Raw genomic sequence first — 15,807 nt, forward strand, 5'->3', positions numbered from 1 at the left:
ATTCAAACAATAGAAAATAAATGAAATAATGAATGAGAGACATCATCGACTCTCTCATTTGCATACCACTGAGTTGTGCATATTAATTGATCTGTGAAAAATAAGGGAAACTTTAAAATGTCTAAATTTTTTTAATTTTACATCCGATTTTGATGAAATTTTCTGCATTATGCTTGTTTGATTTTTCTCTATGGACATGATGGATTCAAATCAACATTTCTCTGGGATGGACTTGACCTCTAACCCTCCTTAGTTCTCATAACTTTACACCTTTTCTCGTCAGCTTCTTCAACATTTCGCCTTCACACCAAATATCCCCCCTCCCCCTCTCTCTCTCTCTATCTCTGTCTCTTTTTTTTTTTTGGGGGGGGGGTCACGTCTTGATCTCTTTATACATTCCCTCCATATCTCAGTTTCTCTCTCCCCTCGCTCTTAATTTTTTTTTTCTCTCATTTCTCGTCTCTCCCCCTCTCTCTTCCTCTATCTCTCTCTCTATCTTTGACTCATACACACGCACACCCCCTTATGTATACATATACATACTGTTTTACAAACTTGGCTTTGGGTTTATATTGACATCAACATTTTAATCAATGAAAAATATTACATCAATCGATTCATTATTTGCGAAATACAGTACGATTTGCGTATTTACACAGCTATATAGTAAGATAAATTTAGATAAAGCTATTTACAAGTCATGCGCTATATAAAGTCAAAATGACAAGTTGCAATGTCGACACTGCAAATTTCTAGTCTACGTGCAAGTTACGCTACATTTACAGAAAATGATATCAAATTACACAAAATAATTGTATTATCAACATATACGTTTTCTGATAATCTATTCAAATAAAAAAAATCACTAACAATTGATTTTTCATATGAGTTGAGTAATACAACAATATCATTCCGACATGACGAAGACATTGCTAATATAAAAGTATGATTATACACAATGAGTATGATGGGGATGAAATGATTAAGTTTTGAAATAAGTACCTATATTACAGTGAATATCTGAATAATCTACTGTAATGGTTCTTCACATATGAAAATCATAATACTCGTAATGCGGCAAGCATTTTAGCTAAGAAATTGCATTGAGAAAATGATTACCTTTGTATTTAATAAAATGGTTATTGACTATCAAACAAAAAGGGGATAGATCCACTACAAAATGAAAGCTAATTCGTTGGAAATTGATACTTCATCTATTCTTAACTTACTGTCGTCTGAAACGACAAGCCACACACATAATGCCACATAGAAAAAGATCAAAATATATATGAATCACACATTTTTTTCTGTCAGACCCTCGAAGTTTAGGAGTCAAATGTAAGTCAAGCCTGCTCAACTGTTTGTATTCATGTGTGGTTATTTCTGTCATCATCCGTTTCTCTAAACCTACAATATTCTTTTGGCAAGGGACCTAGAAATGTACCAGGGGCCGTATGTACAGTTTCACAAAGTTACCATTAAAGGCCAAATCCAACCCCAGTACAAGTTGATTTAACGAATAGGACACCTGTTTAAATCACTTTTACAACTGTAAGGTCTATTATCTGCATATAAAACTGGACCAAAAAACCTGAAAAAGTATAGTATTGAAAATCTCATCAAAATATGATTTAAACTAAACAAAGTTATTACTTTGTATATTTTCACTTATTTATATAACAGTTATATTTGCAACATTGGCAGTATAAAAGCGAGGGTGACAATGATGAAACATACGCGTTATTATATTTCAATTAATTCATCCAATAATGGAGATATTTTCATAGTTTGATTATCCGTTAACAAGTTAGGACACAGTTACTTTATTTCATATCTTTTAAATACATAACCAGAGCTATCAATATTGAACTAACTGATATCAGACATATATGATATAAACTAAAAAGATCGTGTGTGTGTGTGTGTGTGACATAACCCGCTCTCACAAATTATGATGTGTATACAGCTGTATTGAAAATACTAAATAAGCGAAAATTTAAAAGGCCATATCTGACTCATGAATGAGATTGTAAGAAATGTTATTATCGTCACTATAAAAAAGTACATTTTTTTAAATTGATTGTAAAGTCTTCAATCGCTTTTCCAATACCTTAATAACACTGGCTTGTTTCCAAGCATATTTTGACTTATCTGTTGGGGAATCCCCAGGGTACTGAATATCAAAATAAAATTAATAAAGAGGGGCGGTGCCTCACGTGGGCCGTTTTTCCGGTAATGGGGAAAATTGAAAGATAAGAAGAAAAAAAAGGAAATAAGGAAGTGGGAAAACGGGTGATAGGTGATGTAACTAGACATATACGAGCCCTTTCTTTTTCATAAAGAAAAATGTCAACTTACTCCCTATCAAAATACTTGTGGCAAGCAATCCCAGAGGTTTATACATTTCGGGAAAAATTGTATAAAAATTAAAACGGAGCTAGAAAGGCATGTACAACTCCGGACGGTGCAAAATAACACGTAATGCAATGAATTAATTTGAATTAAGATCTTTTTTACCCGCGAAGAGGTATGTGTGTACTTCATTTTCTCTGGTGCGAACAAAGAGTTGGAGAGGATGGGGTGATTGATTGATTGATAACGAATTTATTTTATTTCAAAATTTCAACATAATTACAAAGTAAAGGGGTATAGGGTTTAGATATGACAACACTTAAAACCAATCTTAGTAAACTTTAACCCGGAGGAAGTTAGTGATAAAGTCATGACGAATATCAGATACTCTTACGCAATATACCCCCGGCGCTGCAGTCTGGGGCCCCTATTCGTTATGTCAAGTCATGATGACAAACGATTTAAGATTCAGGGAAATTATGTCGCAAGGTGAAGGGGGAGGGGGCAATTAAGGAAGGCGAAGGGAAGGGGCGAAATAAGTGCAAATGATATAACATTATGACGCATTTGTTTTCCACCTGTAATTAGGATACGTACAGGTCATATGCCATCGAAATATAGTTAAAGGGAGACCAAAACCAGAAATTAGAAAGTGTCATGTATTTTCATCCATTTCATTTCATTCTCCATACACATGACACAAAGAACATGTTGGGCTGGTTAAGGCTATTGTTTCGAGGGGCACCCATAATTTTTGCGATTCGTAATTGCCATTGTCAATTCGTTGCATCATAATAAAAAGTCAAATTTATGAATAAAAATTTACCGAGGCGGGGGGGGGGGGGGGGGCTCTGGAAATCTTAAAGAGCTCAATCCAGGATTATAATGCAACCCAAGAAACCTTAATTTTAAGATTCCTGAAATCAATTGATGGCATCTTTCGTAAGTATAACTTGGCAATACGAAGACCATTGTTTGTTATTAGCGTAATATTCAATCATGTGCTACAATGTCCTTTATTAATCATCATGATAAGTGTGAGGTTTCATTCCATCAAAATCGTTGAAACCGGAAACGGGGACAATTTAGGGTTTTCTTTGATCATGTTGGGTACGGTCACATGGGCCGCAGACGATTTTTTAAAAGGGGAAGGTGGCTGTGCCAAAAATGTGGGGGTGACCATGCAAAAAAATCACATTCAATTGGTAACTTTTACATTTTTGGATAACAGTTGGTGAGCGGCTGAAGCCCCCATCCCTCTACTCCGCCCCAGTTCTATGGCCCCTCAATCATAACCGTACATGCCGAAATGGAAATGCTATACAGTCACATCGACAGAACTGGCTCCAAAACCGACCAATGGTTCACGGTATCATTGGTAGTAACGTTGATCGGTCTTGAATAGGTTTCGTTGGTGTAACCACTATTACGCTTAATGCTGTAAAATGATATTCCAACACCTGCTATTTGGGCATAAACCATGATTGATGTTGCATGTAATATATCATATAAGAAAAAAATCGCACATTTGTAACCTCATTTAGGTATTTGATAGTTTACATTATGCTCCATAAAGAACATAATAAAGAATACAGTCATACTTAAAATTATTATTGTAGCCCCATCTTTGCGCCCCATCCAACAAGTGTCTACAAACTGATGGACAATAACCAGCGTTTAGAGAAACCCAATTACATTAGGGCAGTCAGCTTCCCAAGATGTTGAAAGTAACACCAACGAAACTGATTCCAAATCGACCAATGGTATGTCATTGGAAACATTTTCGATCGATCTGGAAGCGGTTCCGTTGGTGTGCCTGTGGATTAGTCATGTCTGACGTCATCATGAACGGATGATAATCTTAATATGAAATTTACAGCATTACGTAACAATATCTTGTTGAATGGTCATAGATTTGCTTCGCTGTTATGTCGATCTCGCTGCGAGACCGGCGCGCCGCGGCGTTTAATCAGGCAGGCCGATATCCCAATCGAAGGATACAATTCGCGTCAGTCTTGAAGGCCTGTTTTTTATTCGAAACGACATCGACTGTCATCTTTATATTCATGATGTATTGAGAGTACAATTATTTGAAATATTGCGATTGTTGGTTTAAAGAATTGAATCAGACATGCCATGATTATCAATACCGTTACTAAGAAGATCATTAGCAGTGAGCGGTCTTGTATCAGATCCATTGTTCTTATTGCTTCTACCTATGTTGTTGCTACCATTCTGTTGCGCGCTGGACGGATTGATCAAGTCTTGAGTTGATGTCCCCTTTCCAAATGCAGGGAACGTCGGATCGGACTCTGCTGTCCGGCTGGAAGGCACTTCGTAAGGTTTGGAGTTTCTCTTGGAGAGTTCGGTTAGCTCTTCGACATCGTGTTGACTGCCGCGTCGTTTCTTCGACGTCAAAACGCAGACGATAGCTGCGACGATAAAGATGAGAAGGAGACCACCAACAGCTGCGATACCCATGATGATTGGAAGAGTGAAGAAAGCAGCTATGGCGTTCGGTGGACCTGAAGCAACTGGTGTCGTCTGAGGGCCTGTTGAAGGCTGTTGGGTCATCATGGTCGTAGGACTCTCAGGATTCTGAGGGAACATAGTTTTCTGTGGGAAGAATGTTGTCTGTGGTTTCCACCAGTCGAGTGTTGTCATATTACGTTGAACGATCGTTGGGTTGAAGGGTCCTACCGTTGCTGTAGTGTTGCCTGATTCTGACGTCACATTTGTCCCATTGGTGCCTCCTTGCAGCGTCGTTGTTGGCAGCGTCGTATTCTGTGGCTGCTGTGTTGTGTTTGTCCGCAACAAAGGCGCTTGTGTCGTGGGTCCTTGTGGGGGAGTGGTAGCAGCTGCAGTAGCATTTGGTGACGAACTGTTTGTCACTCCCAATGTCGTATTGCCATAAGCCAGAGTGGTTGTTACATTGCCAGATGACATGGTTGTTGTTGCGTTACCTGGCTGGCTTGTCGTATTTACCGCATTTGTCGCATTTGATGTGACATTCACCAACATGCTGGGCGTCGCTGTGACGTTCATCGGGGCCATGTCTGTGTAATAACTCGCCGTCGTCGGCCCTGTCGTCTGCATCACCGTGGTTGGCATCTGGGTGGTCGGAATTGGATCGAGTGTCAAGGAAGCCTTTTTAGTCGCGATGAGAACTCCGTCGATATTGAGTGAACATACGAAAGGGTTTTCAGTGGTAGTGTTGGTAATACCGGTAATGTAGATGGTTGCTGATTGTCCAGTAGGAGTCGTCTCTACAACATAGCTCTCAGTTACAGTTTCATGTAGGAGCCAGATTACCTCTGCACCGGGCAACGTGGTGTGACACTCCATGCTCACATTCCCGCCAATCATCACAAAAATTAAAGAGTCATTAACAAAGAAATACTCATCAACAGGGTTGTCGACGACGACGATCTGTCCCAGACTGCAGTTCCGTGAAGCTTTATCCACGCACCCTGGATCGCGACATGCAGCAAAACAGGACATGATCTTTCCATTCTCATCAGCGGTGGCGTTTAATGATGACGTGATGCTTTTCAACTCACTGTTAGTCGTTGTCGAATTGATGGGCGACGTCGCGATCGTACCGGACAGATAGCTTTCCCAGACAAGATCCCATTCGGGAACGCCGGGTTCGCTTTCACAGATGAACTCCAAGATATCTCCTTTCCGGACCAAGGTACTACCCCCCGTCACCCGGCACTCTGGATAGATCGGTGACGGCTCATATGCAATAAGAATTGCCTCGCTCGACAACGGATTCGTGGCCGTCGTCGGTCTGCACGCATAGGTGCCTGCATCGGCCATGGTCAGGTTTGATATGGTAAGGTTATATACCATGCATTCTGGGTTTGCGTTATTGGCTTCGATCGCAAACCTTGGTCCGAGGTTTCCAGAAATAACTGCATCAACGGAGAGGATTTCGTCGGCTGGATTGACCCAGGAAGTCGACAGTCCACCGGCACCAGATACATAGCAGGACAGAGTCACACTATCCCCTTCTCTTACTAACTCGCTGCTTATATTTGTGCTTATTCCATTCTCAATACACTGTGCATTTCCACTGGTTACAGCATATATAGAGACAAAAATTGCTGTGACATAAAACACCGCACTGGTAGCAAGTTTGGTCAACATGATTTGTCCGAACGTATAACTTCCAAATATGAAATAATCACAATATAGAAAGCAACAATCCTGTTTATTAGTGGAAATAGGAATGGTACGTTAAATCCAGATGAGAAAACAAATCAAGTTTCTGTTCAAGAATTTCAGAGTCACAGTGTAGAGTTCTCAATTAAAATTGTTTTCTGGTGACGACTCACGACCAAGCAAGTTTTTTAACAAGAAAATCTGACAAAATAATCCAGCACTTTCTAGTCATATGTGGTAAATCATTCCTTTTCTAAATAATTTATGTAAAATCAATCCAATCCATGTTAAGGACGAGGAGTTATTGTATCGGATTTTAGTTCCAAGATGCTGCGAAATATGTCTTTGCAAAACTTTATCCGACGCCACAAATGAGCCAGGGGTTAAGCGAGAAGAGCACGAGCTTCCACCGACGAGATCTGAGCAAACTGGCTTAATGAATTATTTCACCCTCCGTGGGTCATTATAAAGCGCGCGATTTTAAGTCAGCAAAGCATTACTCATCGCGTAACACTCCAAGAATCAATCTTGTTACCCCTCTTTTCAATGTAAGCTCCTTTCGTTGCTCCATGAGTGCTGCTGTTACCCCTCCCTAATATGAATATTGAATGCTACTGAGTCATTGGCTGTAAGGATATTGTTGCAAGCGTAATTTGGGCGCACTCTACTACCTACAATGTAATTTGATATTGTAATGTTATTAAATCTGTCGTATACATCTTATGCAACGTTAATTCCAGTTGTTTGTTACTTTTTTTTTCTTTCTCTTTATCCACTCTTCTGTTTCTCTCTCTCTCTCTCTATTTAACACTTTTCAATCCCTTCTCTTTCACTATGGAATGCCCGATGTTATATAACTGGTGATATCTGTATAAATATGGTTTCTTAGATAGCTTTAGTGACACAAATCTCCTTTGCCATATTTATATTCATCAAGTTTGATATTCTCTTCTTTCTATATAAAGTATTATATAAAGCCTCGGCCTAACATTTTTTCATAATTACTGTATATTCCAAAACTAACTTTAAATCATTATCGGTACAGTGACTATCCAAAGCAAAGTTCTCCCAATAAACTGATCTGTATTTCATTTTATCGATTTGAATGAATATATCCGATAAACTACCTTAACTTAACATACAATCACAAATGCATTAGGCTAAGCATGATAAAAAAACGTTATAAAAGGCAAAAAGAGATCGCTTTCGCATAAAAAGAAGAAAGATCTATATACCTGAAGTTTAAAGACCCTTTTTCGTCACATTATGTATATCTGCCCATCTCATCCGACTAGAAGCAAATCAAATGTCGTTTTTCATTCGAAATGCAGGACTTTTCAGTATAGGAACAGAAATATGTGCCTCATTATGATTGCTTAAAGTCGTTCTTATTTGGTTTGCTAGTCCATTGCCAATGGTCATGATGGTACATGGATTAGTTTATAACCAGAAAAAAATGGTTTCATAATTAAAGGGGGGGGGTATAAGCTTGGATAAATTTGCTTCTATTCTTTTTACCCGTTTTACCATATAAAAAAGAACAGCTCTCGAAAGACTCTTTGCGTGCATAATGTTTATTACTGGCAAGTTCGAATGCTCTTGACCACAATCTATATTGTGAGGATGGATCATCGCCCCCCCCCGTTTTTTTTACCATAAAACGTTATAGATTGCTACTATGCAATCAGGAAGTTCATGTTTGGTTTATTGTTTTTATTGTAAGACCACAACCTATCTTGTTGACGGAGTAACCCCGTCTGTATTAAACGGAAAAAACTAAAAACCTCCCAATTTACCTTCAGCAAATGTGGAGTAGTTGCCATTTTTAAGGCATCACACGTGGTGCCCGTTTCAGCATGTTATCATTACAAAATTGTTATGACAGTTTCAAGCTACTTTACTCATTCAGTTTAATTGGCTATAGTAATATTGCTTCACTATCCATTTGTCATGTTTGTTAACATAATAAGTCCTTTTGAAACAGGACCATGCTTTTTAATAATTCGGACGCAAGAAAACAAATAATATACAACTGTCTATACGATGACACTCAATTACAGAATAAAACATAAACGAACATCAACCAATATGTTATGGGAACACTAGGGTCGGATCTAGGATTTTCGAAGGGGGAGGGGCACATTTTCTCGAGGAAAAAATTGACAAGCAAAGAAAAAAATGGGGGGGGGGGTAACCAAAATAAAAATATTAAGGATATTTCTTCCACGAAAAAAATTGACATGCAAAAAAAGTCTTCACTTTCAAAATACTGTTTTAACGCCATTTTTACATTCCAAATTTTAATTGTGCTTCTCAGAAGGGAGAGGGGGCACGGGTCGGCTTTGCCCCCATCCCCTTGGAACCGCCAGTGGGGAGCACCAATTTTTAGAAAAAGGTGCGATGTTGCATCTTTAAAGTGCTCTCCCTTTTGAAAGGTGCAAAGTGTGTAAAAAAAACATTTTTAAAACTGCTGCCAATGTAATACTCGTTTGCTCCTTTTATAGCAATAAAAACGATAATATCAAAGGTGCAAAGTTTTCGGAGTAATGGAATGACGGTTACCTGCCCCCCCCCCCCGGGACCTGGCCTAATCATTCTTTGTCAACTTGAATATCAAGACCGTTTGAGTCCATGCATTATGAAAAAAATGCTTCCAAACAAAAACAAGATGTAAGACATTGTCTATAAAATCCTTATACTTGGCCCAAACATTTTCATTGTTCTTCAAAAAGACAAACAACTATCAAGTTCCACAATTCGTCACGTCTCATTAATTAATAATATCCGATACGGCTAAACAGGAAATATATTTTTAGTACATGTGAGAACAGTAATAGCTCCCTAAACCATTCTGGAATCCTTCACCACTCCCGCTACTTCAGACAACAAAAATGTCTCAGGTTTTTTAACGAATTTGAATTGCTCCAATCCTGCTCATGTTTAACTGAAGTAGCGAATTCGAAAATATGCACAAACTGCTATACCCTGTAAAAAATAAATAAATAAATAAAATAACAACCCCCTCTTAGCCCCTAGTTCCCCCTCCCATCTCCTCCCCTTGTACGCCTTGGAAATAAGGATGGAACATGGTTTATCTTGGAAGGTGGGTTTTAAAAATTTTTCATTAAAAAATATATTTTTTCTTTCAGATATTTCAAATATCATTTCCACTGTAAATTCGACAATTTAATACTAATTTCAAGGAAGATATATTCTTATCAATAATGTTCCATAAAAAGGATGTTAATTGGAGGAATTACTGATACATAACAGGCATGGCTGGGGGCGGTCTTCAAAATACGTCACACCATGGACAATAAGAATCTAAAGTTGAGTAACTCTTCTACCCTCCTTAAAGAAAGATATATTTTTTCTTGAAATGTTTATCGATTCACTTCAAGCATTTTCGGCTGATGTACAAGACAATGAAGGTTATAGGTTAGACTGTACTGCCTATTATGACGGAGCTCCCAATAAGGTCTTTTTGTATTGCCTACGATAAACTTCATTTTATTTCTATCAATCTATTTGCAGAGGTTGAATTTTTTTTTCATTTGGCCTGTAATCTACGAACGAATTTGTTACTACCACGCCTTAGTCTTAGAATAACTTACACAGATTTGTATTTTCCGGAATGAATTCTAGAACGTCTTGGGTACCCAGTCTTATCCTGATTCCAAGATTCGCTGATTACATAGACTTAGCTACAAATTCTGATCGCCCCAGAGGTGTAGATATGACATGTATGAGGTGGTTGAGTGGTAAAAAAGTATTTGGTAAAATTTTAACCAGCACGAGGGTAAGTATGTGTCAAACCAATTTGCGGCAAAATTTTATTCAATGCGGGAAGCATATTGTCCAGTAAGATTTAAAAAAAATAAGCAGCAATTACTTTAGAATGGGCAAAGTTTTCATCACACTGGATAAACAAAAATGCCCAAACGAAATGCCCAATGTTTGTTGGACACATAATTACCCTTATGGAACATTTTTACCCAATATTCTTTTAGAGTGTACAAGAAATTTTATATACATTACTCTTTCTATTTGATTCATTGATACAAGTCTGTAACCCCTAAAGGCACAAGCACACACAAGCGCCCCCTCTCTCTGCAAAAAAGAACAATCGGTGTTCTATTTCATTTATATTCACATTTCTCGTTATTTTTTTATGTGAAAAACAATAATGATGTTTAAAATTACATACAAATATTAAAAGTACTGGAAAACCACTTAAATTTCTCTAATGGGGGCGGGGGGCTAATTGCAGCACATGTAGTATACTCCGACCCCTTTATGATTTTTCGCGTGTAATTGTTCAGGGTTTCATTTTTACAACACAACCATGACAACAGGTGACTATGAGATCTTGTAACTCCGGCAATATTATCAAAGTCAATTCAGTATTAACCAATGCCTAATAACCCTACGTTCTGTATTGAAGCAATCGGTGGGTGTGGCCCCGAACACTTGGAGTTGACCCCTCTAATCCGGATAATTATCGACGTCTTCCCTTACGGTGTAGGTATGGGTAATAACGAGTGTCGTCTGCTATTTAATCTAACATGTGACCATGTTTACATGTTTGGTTGCGAGCATGGTATCTGATGTATCTCTATTGACGTATATGCCTATATGTCACTATTGAAAATTTGGGTAAAAATACTCCCTTCATTAATGAAAATTTCAGTGCCACTTCGGTTGGAACCATGGTAAGCACGGAAATATATATATATATATATATGTATGTATTCAGACTATCATGATTATAGAAATGTAATTTTTTATAATCTATTTCTTCTCACCGAAAGAACGATTACCAAAATAAATAAAATAAGGATATGCTTCCCCCATAATTATTAGGTGATAATTATTTTCCAATCATCACTTCTAATAATTCTTTTTTCACATTGTACTCAAAATTGGGGACATCAGCAATTGATTGAGCTCGAACATCCATGAACATTCTTTACAAACATATTGTCATATGGCTATAAACAAAACATCAGAAGATGTAGATTTTGAAGAGAATAATATCATTCCTCTTATAGGACGCATGTGGCAGGATGATAAATAAAATAAAAATCATGTATGTACACGCTGATACCCCTTTCCTAACTTTCAAGTGCGTCTAAAGAACTTTAGCTTCCTTTACTTTTTTTTCTTTCTTTTGCACAATGGTAGTAAAATGGATACTTTATACACTTCAAAAATTCTACCCAATTCAAATGTAGGAAATGTTGAATTTAAGTTATTCAAAAAACAAGGTTTCATAAATCCTTTGATTATATAAACATGAATATGAATGTATTAAGTGCCCTTAATATAGAAGTATCTATTCAAATCGATTTGATATTTTATTCATAGTGTAAGCCTTCATCTTCAACAGGCATGTTATCTATGCGGCAAATAATTGATCTTGACCACTGCTGAATACACATATTCCAGAGTAAACAATTTGAATTTTCAACCTTATTGTCATCTACAAGACATAAGGATATTTTGAAACTTAGGCTTGGTCTTGACCGCTAATTTGACGTCACACTGTCCCGGAAGAACACGTCATGGACGAGGACATATCTTGGGAGCAAAACACTCTCTGGGATCACGCTGAATACAATAATTGCCCTCAATTAGAAACAGTTATCATTTGCTATTTAAATCCCCCTAAAACCATGTATACAAGTTGTTTAGCAATATGGAACCATGTAAGTTATCATTCGATTTGATTATCACTGGTGTAGAATGAAAACCTTCGCTTAATTAGCGGATATTAATGATTAGACTCACTCTTTTCACGTTTGCGTGGAGGAAACGTGATTCCGTGACGAGCATTTTAATTGCTGTTCAGCGCTTGGAGGGGGAGGTTGCGGGAAGGGGTGATATGTTTTCGTGAAGGGAAGGGGCAGCTGTGATCGTTAAAAGTAAAGTCTGACCAGACAAGGCATCCTATAGTTCATACTGGAAAAGTAACTGATCTGGAGCACCGAATTACGGAGCTTCATATGGGGTTTGATACAGTCGGTCATTAGATGAGGCGTACAGTTTTTTCCGTTTTTGTGTAAAAAAAATATCTAAATTCTTTGGAATGATCTTAGTACTACAACCCTATTGACTGAATTTGTTCCTTTAGTAATGTAGTTATATTTTGTAAATACATATATTTTGATATGTTCATTTTGGGAAATATTCCAGATTGTTTCTGCAAGACCCTGTTTTAGACGGTCGAAGAACTGAATTGGGTTTTCCCTGTGAATGAAATCATTAAATAAATAGATAAATAAATAAATAATTTAAATCAAATGAAGAAAAATAAATGAAGCAAATAAATTGCACGCATTACCATTGACCATTAAACCGGTAACTTAAACACGTAAATGGTCGATACTCCAGGCTAAAAATGATATAATTTGAATTAGTGTGTAACAATATTAATGCAGAAAATATTCCTAAAGTCGGCTGAAACGTAAATGAAGTTCTGACATTTCAAATTTTGTATCATTACCATAAAACAGCCCAGGGGTGCCAGAAGTGAAAGGGGGTGGTCGCTCCCAGCTAAAGCATTGGGGCAAAATGTGTTTTTGCTTCGTCAATAAAGCCCCCCCCCCCCCCCCTCTTAACCACCTCTCCCCTAAATAACAATGGGATTGAAAAAAAAAAACATACAAAACTATGATGAAAATCTACATAAAAATTCATTGAAATTGTTCCCCATTCTATATGGGGCCCTTTTCATAAAGGCCTTGCAACTGTTGTAACTTTGCACTAATTGCAACTGACAGGGCTCAGCCGCCAATCAGAATCAAGGTTACCATGGTAGTTGCCATAATGGCAAAGTTACAACAGTTGCAAGTCCTTTATGAAACGGGCCCCTGACCACTATAAAAAAATGCACAACATACAAACAAACAAAGTAAATTTCGATAAAATCAGTTGCTCCGGTCCCTCGGCTATGATTTTTTTTCGGGGGAGGGGGGAAATATTGTTTCCTTCAAATGTATGCGTCCCCTACTCTCTGAAAAAAAATGCTTAAGGCCCTAACTGCATTCAGGACTTTGCAACACGTGCCCCCATCACCCGCGTAGCCAGGGGGGGGCCGGTGGGGGCGGTCGCCCCCCCCTAAAAAAAAAAAAAAAAAAAAAAAAAAAAAAAAAACGCTCCCAAAAAGAAAAACTTAAGCTTCGTTGTTTTTTCCCTATTTTTTGTCTAGAGAATAAAAACCTGAACGAGACGTTCTTTTCTCTTTATACAAAATTGCTATTCCCTTTTGTTTGCCACACCTCCGTTTTCCCCTTCCCGGCTGGGGGAATTGTATGTTCTTGCCAGAAATTATAAAGTATACATGGGCGGGTGTAAAGAGTAATTTTTTTTTGCATTGACACAAAATTTCGGCTCTTCTGTTCGGAGCGGGGAGACTTTTCCGTCACTACCCGAATCCCCAAATGCTATTTTTATACTTTTCAGCAAGTAATTTTTTGCAAAGTATCTGCTCAAAGGGGAGGCATTAAATTCATGCCGTGGTATATGCAATAATAATTATGTACGATATTAAACTTTATTCTGTATCGCTGTACATCCATTTCCTGTCTTGTTTTGCGCCATTGATTTGAAATATTGAATATCACTGAAGTTTCTTGATCAAACAAAAGGAAGCGCTTAATATGAGCGAAATTACACAATGTTTTTTTCTTCCAAAATAAATCACAGAGGTTTCCGTGATTCGCGAGCATGGGAAAGGAAAAGTTCCTCTTCTAGCTTGCATCATCCCTTTCAAATTTTTGCTCGTTTTTCTTCTTAATAGAGTTGCATATAATCTAAGAAATATCAAAATTAGAACAGGTTAAAGTTTCAGAGAAATTTCTATAATTCAGAGCTTCAACGCCATTCGCGGAAAGAATAGGGCCTATTTCCTTCCTGCATATACCCGTTTTCTGTGTTGACTTGAGTTAACGAAATTTGATGTGGATATAGTTTTCACAATCAAATCTGATGTGACCAAGGTAGGCATAATTGTAACATTTCTGTTCTCTATTTTTATAAAACGTTTTAAGCTTTTGCGCTTCGCGCGGTAAGAGGAATTATTTCAAATTCTTCAATCTTTTCCCATTTTTGGGCGCTCATAATTTCTCTTTCGAAAACAATTTTTTCAAATCACAGCAGGTCAATTGAATTCGAGTTGATAGGGTTCTAGAGACGCAAGAGACACCTTCTTTTGATTTGAATTTGATGAGATATCAAAAACTTCGCGCTCCGCGCGGGAAACTCCCCATCCCTGCACCCTAGGGAGCGCGCTTCGCGCGCACTTACCGCCTCCTCCAAAATTAAATCCTGGGGGGCGTTTCATGAAAGGACTTGTCGGACGTTTTATCCGACAAGTCCCATTTTATCCGACAGTTACCATAGTAACAGTGACTCTCGGCCAATCAACATCAGAGAAAGATGTCAGATCTAACAACTTGTCGGATGAAAATGTTGATGAAACACTCCCCTGGTTACGCGGTTGGCCCCCATCATATTGGCAACACCTGACTGTAGTGTAACGTAATGCTTTACGCACATTTCTTAAGGATTCAAGTTTAAAAGTTCAAAACGTTAGTCATTCTTAATTTATGATAGCACTTGATTTTATTCATTCACGTTGGGTTTGACTTGTGGAGGAGTGTCTAACACGGATCTTATATTCTTCTTGCATGTAATCACACTTTAGATGGTTGTCTGGTCTGGTGACACGTCATCTTTGGGGCGACATCTAGGGGAGGCAAGATCCACATTGTATTGTGTGAGACCAACTGTTAAACCCCTTGTTAGATCATCTTAAAGATTATCTTAACGCAATGGCTGTTCTAATATGATTTCCTCCAAGTCTATATTTAATGCAAATCCATTTTTTTCAGGGGGGATGTTCACCAAGACAAGGGCCCCGTTGCATAAAAGTTGCCATTATGGTAACTTTGACGTCCAATGGTAACCACAATGCATACGCTGATCAACAGCCAATCAAAATCAAGGATTTCAGGAAAGTTACCATTGACATGTGACGTGATCCAGTATCATGATTTCCGAACAAAAAGAAAATCAAAGTTCTGAAATGCGATGGTCATGTTTGATAAACTATATTATTCAAATGTGATTTAAACACTGTCATTTCATATTAATTATATTTAGTACTATATTGTTGATTTGTAAACGTATATGAAATGTTTATTGGGAGATGAATAAATGATTTAATAAATGTTTCCTACAGGTCGTTTTTTTTTTAACCGGATGAGTAAATAATCCAAAATATTG

At 37.7% G+C, this 15,807-nt stretch overlaps 1 protein-coding gene across 1 annotated transcript; it reads right to left on the reverse strand.

The window, feature by feature from the left end:
• Positions 1-560: 560 nt before the first annotated feature.
• LOC129276805 (mucin-17-like) lies at positions 561-6,961 on the reverse strand. Its single transcript, XM_054913209.2, has one exon. The coding sequence runs from the start codon at positions 6,502-6,504 to the stop codon at positions 4,465-4,467; it is 2,040 nt and encodes a 679-aa protein (XP_054769184.2). The 5' UTR covers positions 6,505-6,961; the 3' UTR covers positions 561-4,464.
• Between the last annotated feature and the right edge of the window lie 8,846 nt (positions 6,962-15,807).

This window comes from Lytechinus pictus, chromosome 14 (assembly GCF_037042905.1).
Source record: "Lytechinus pictus isolate F3 Inbred chromosome 14, Lp3.0, whole genome shotgun sequence".
Lineage (NCBI taxonomy): Eukaryota > Metazoa > Echinodermata > Echinoidea > Temnopleuroida > Toxopneustidae > Lytechinus > Lytechinus pictus.

Coding starts and splice junctions, on each gene's coding strand:
- LOC129276805 (XM_054913209.2), bottom strand. CDS start 6,504: ATGTTGACCAAACTTGCTACCAGTGCGGTGTTTTATGTCACAGCAATT.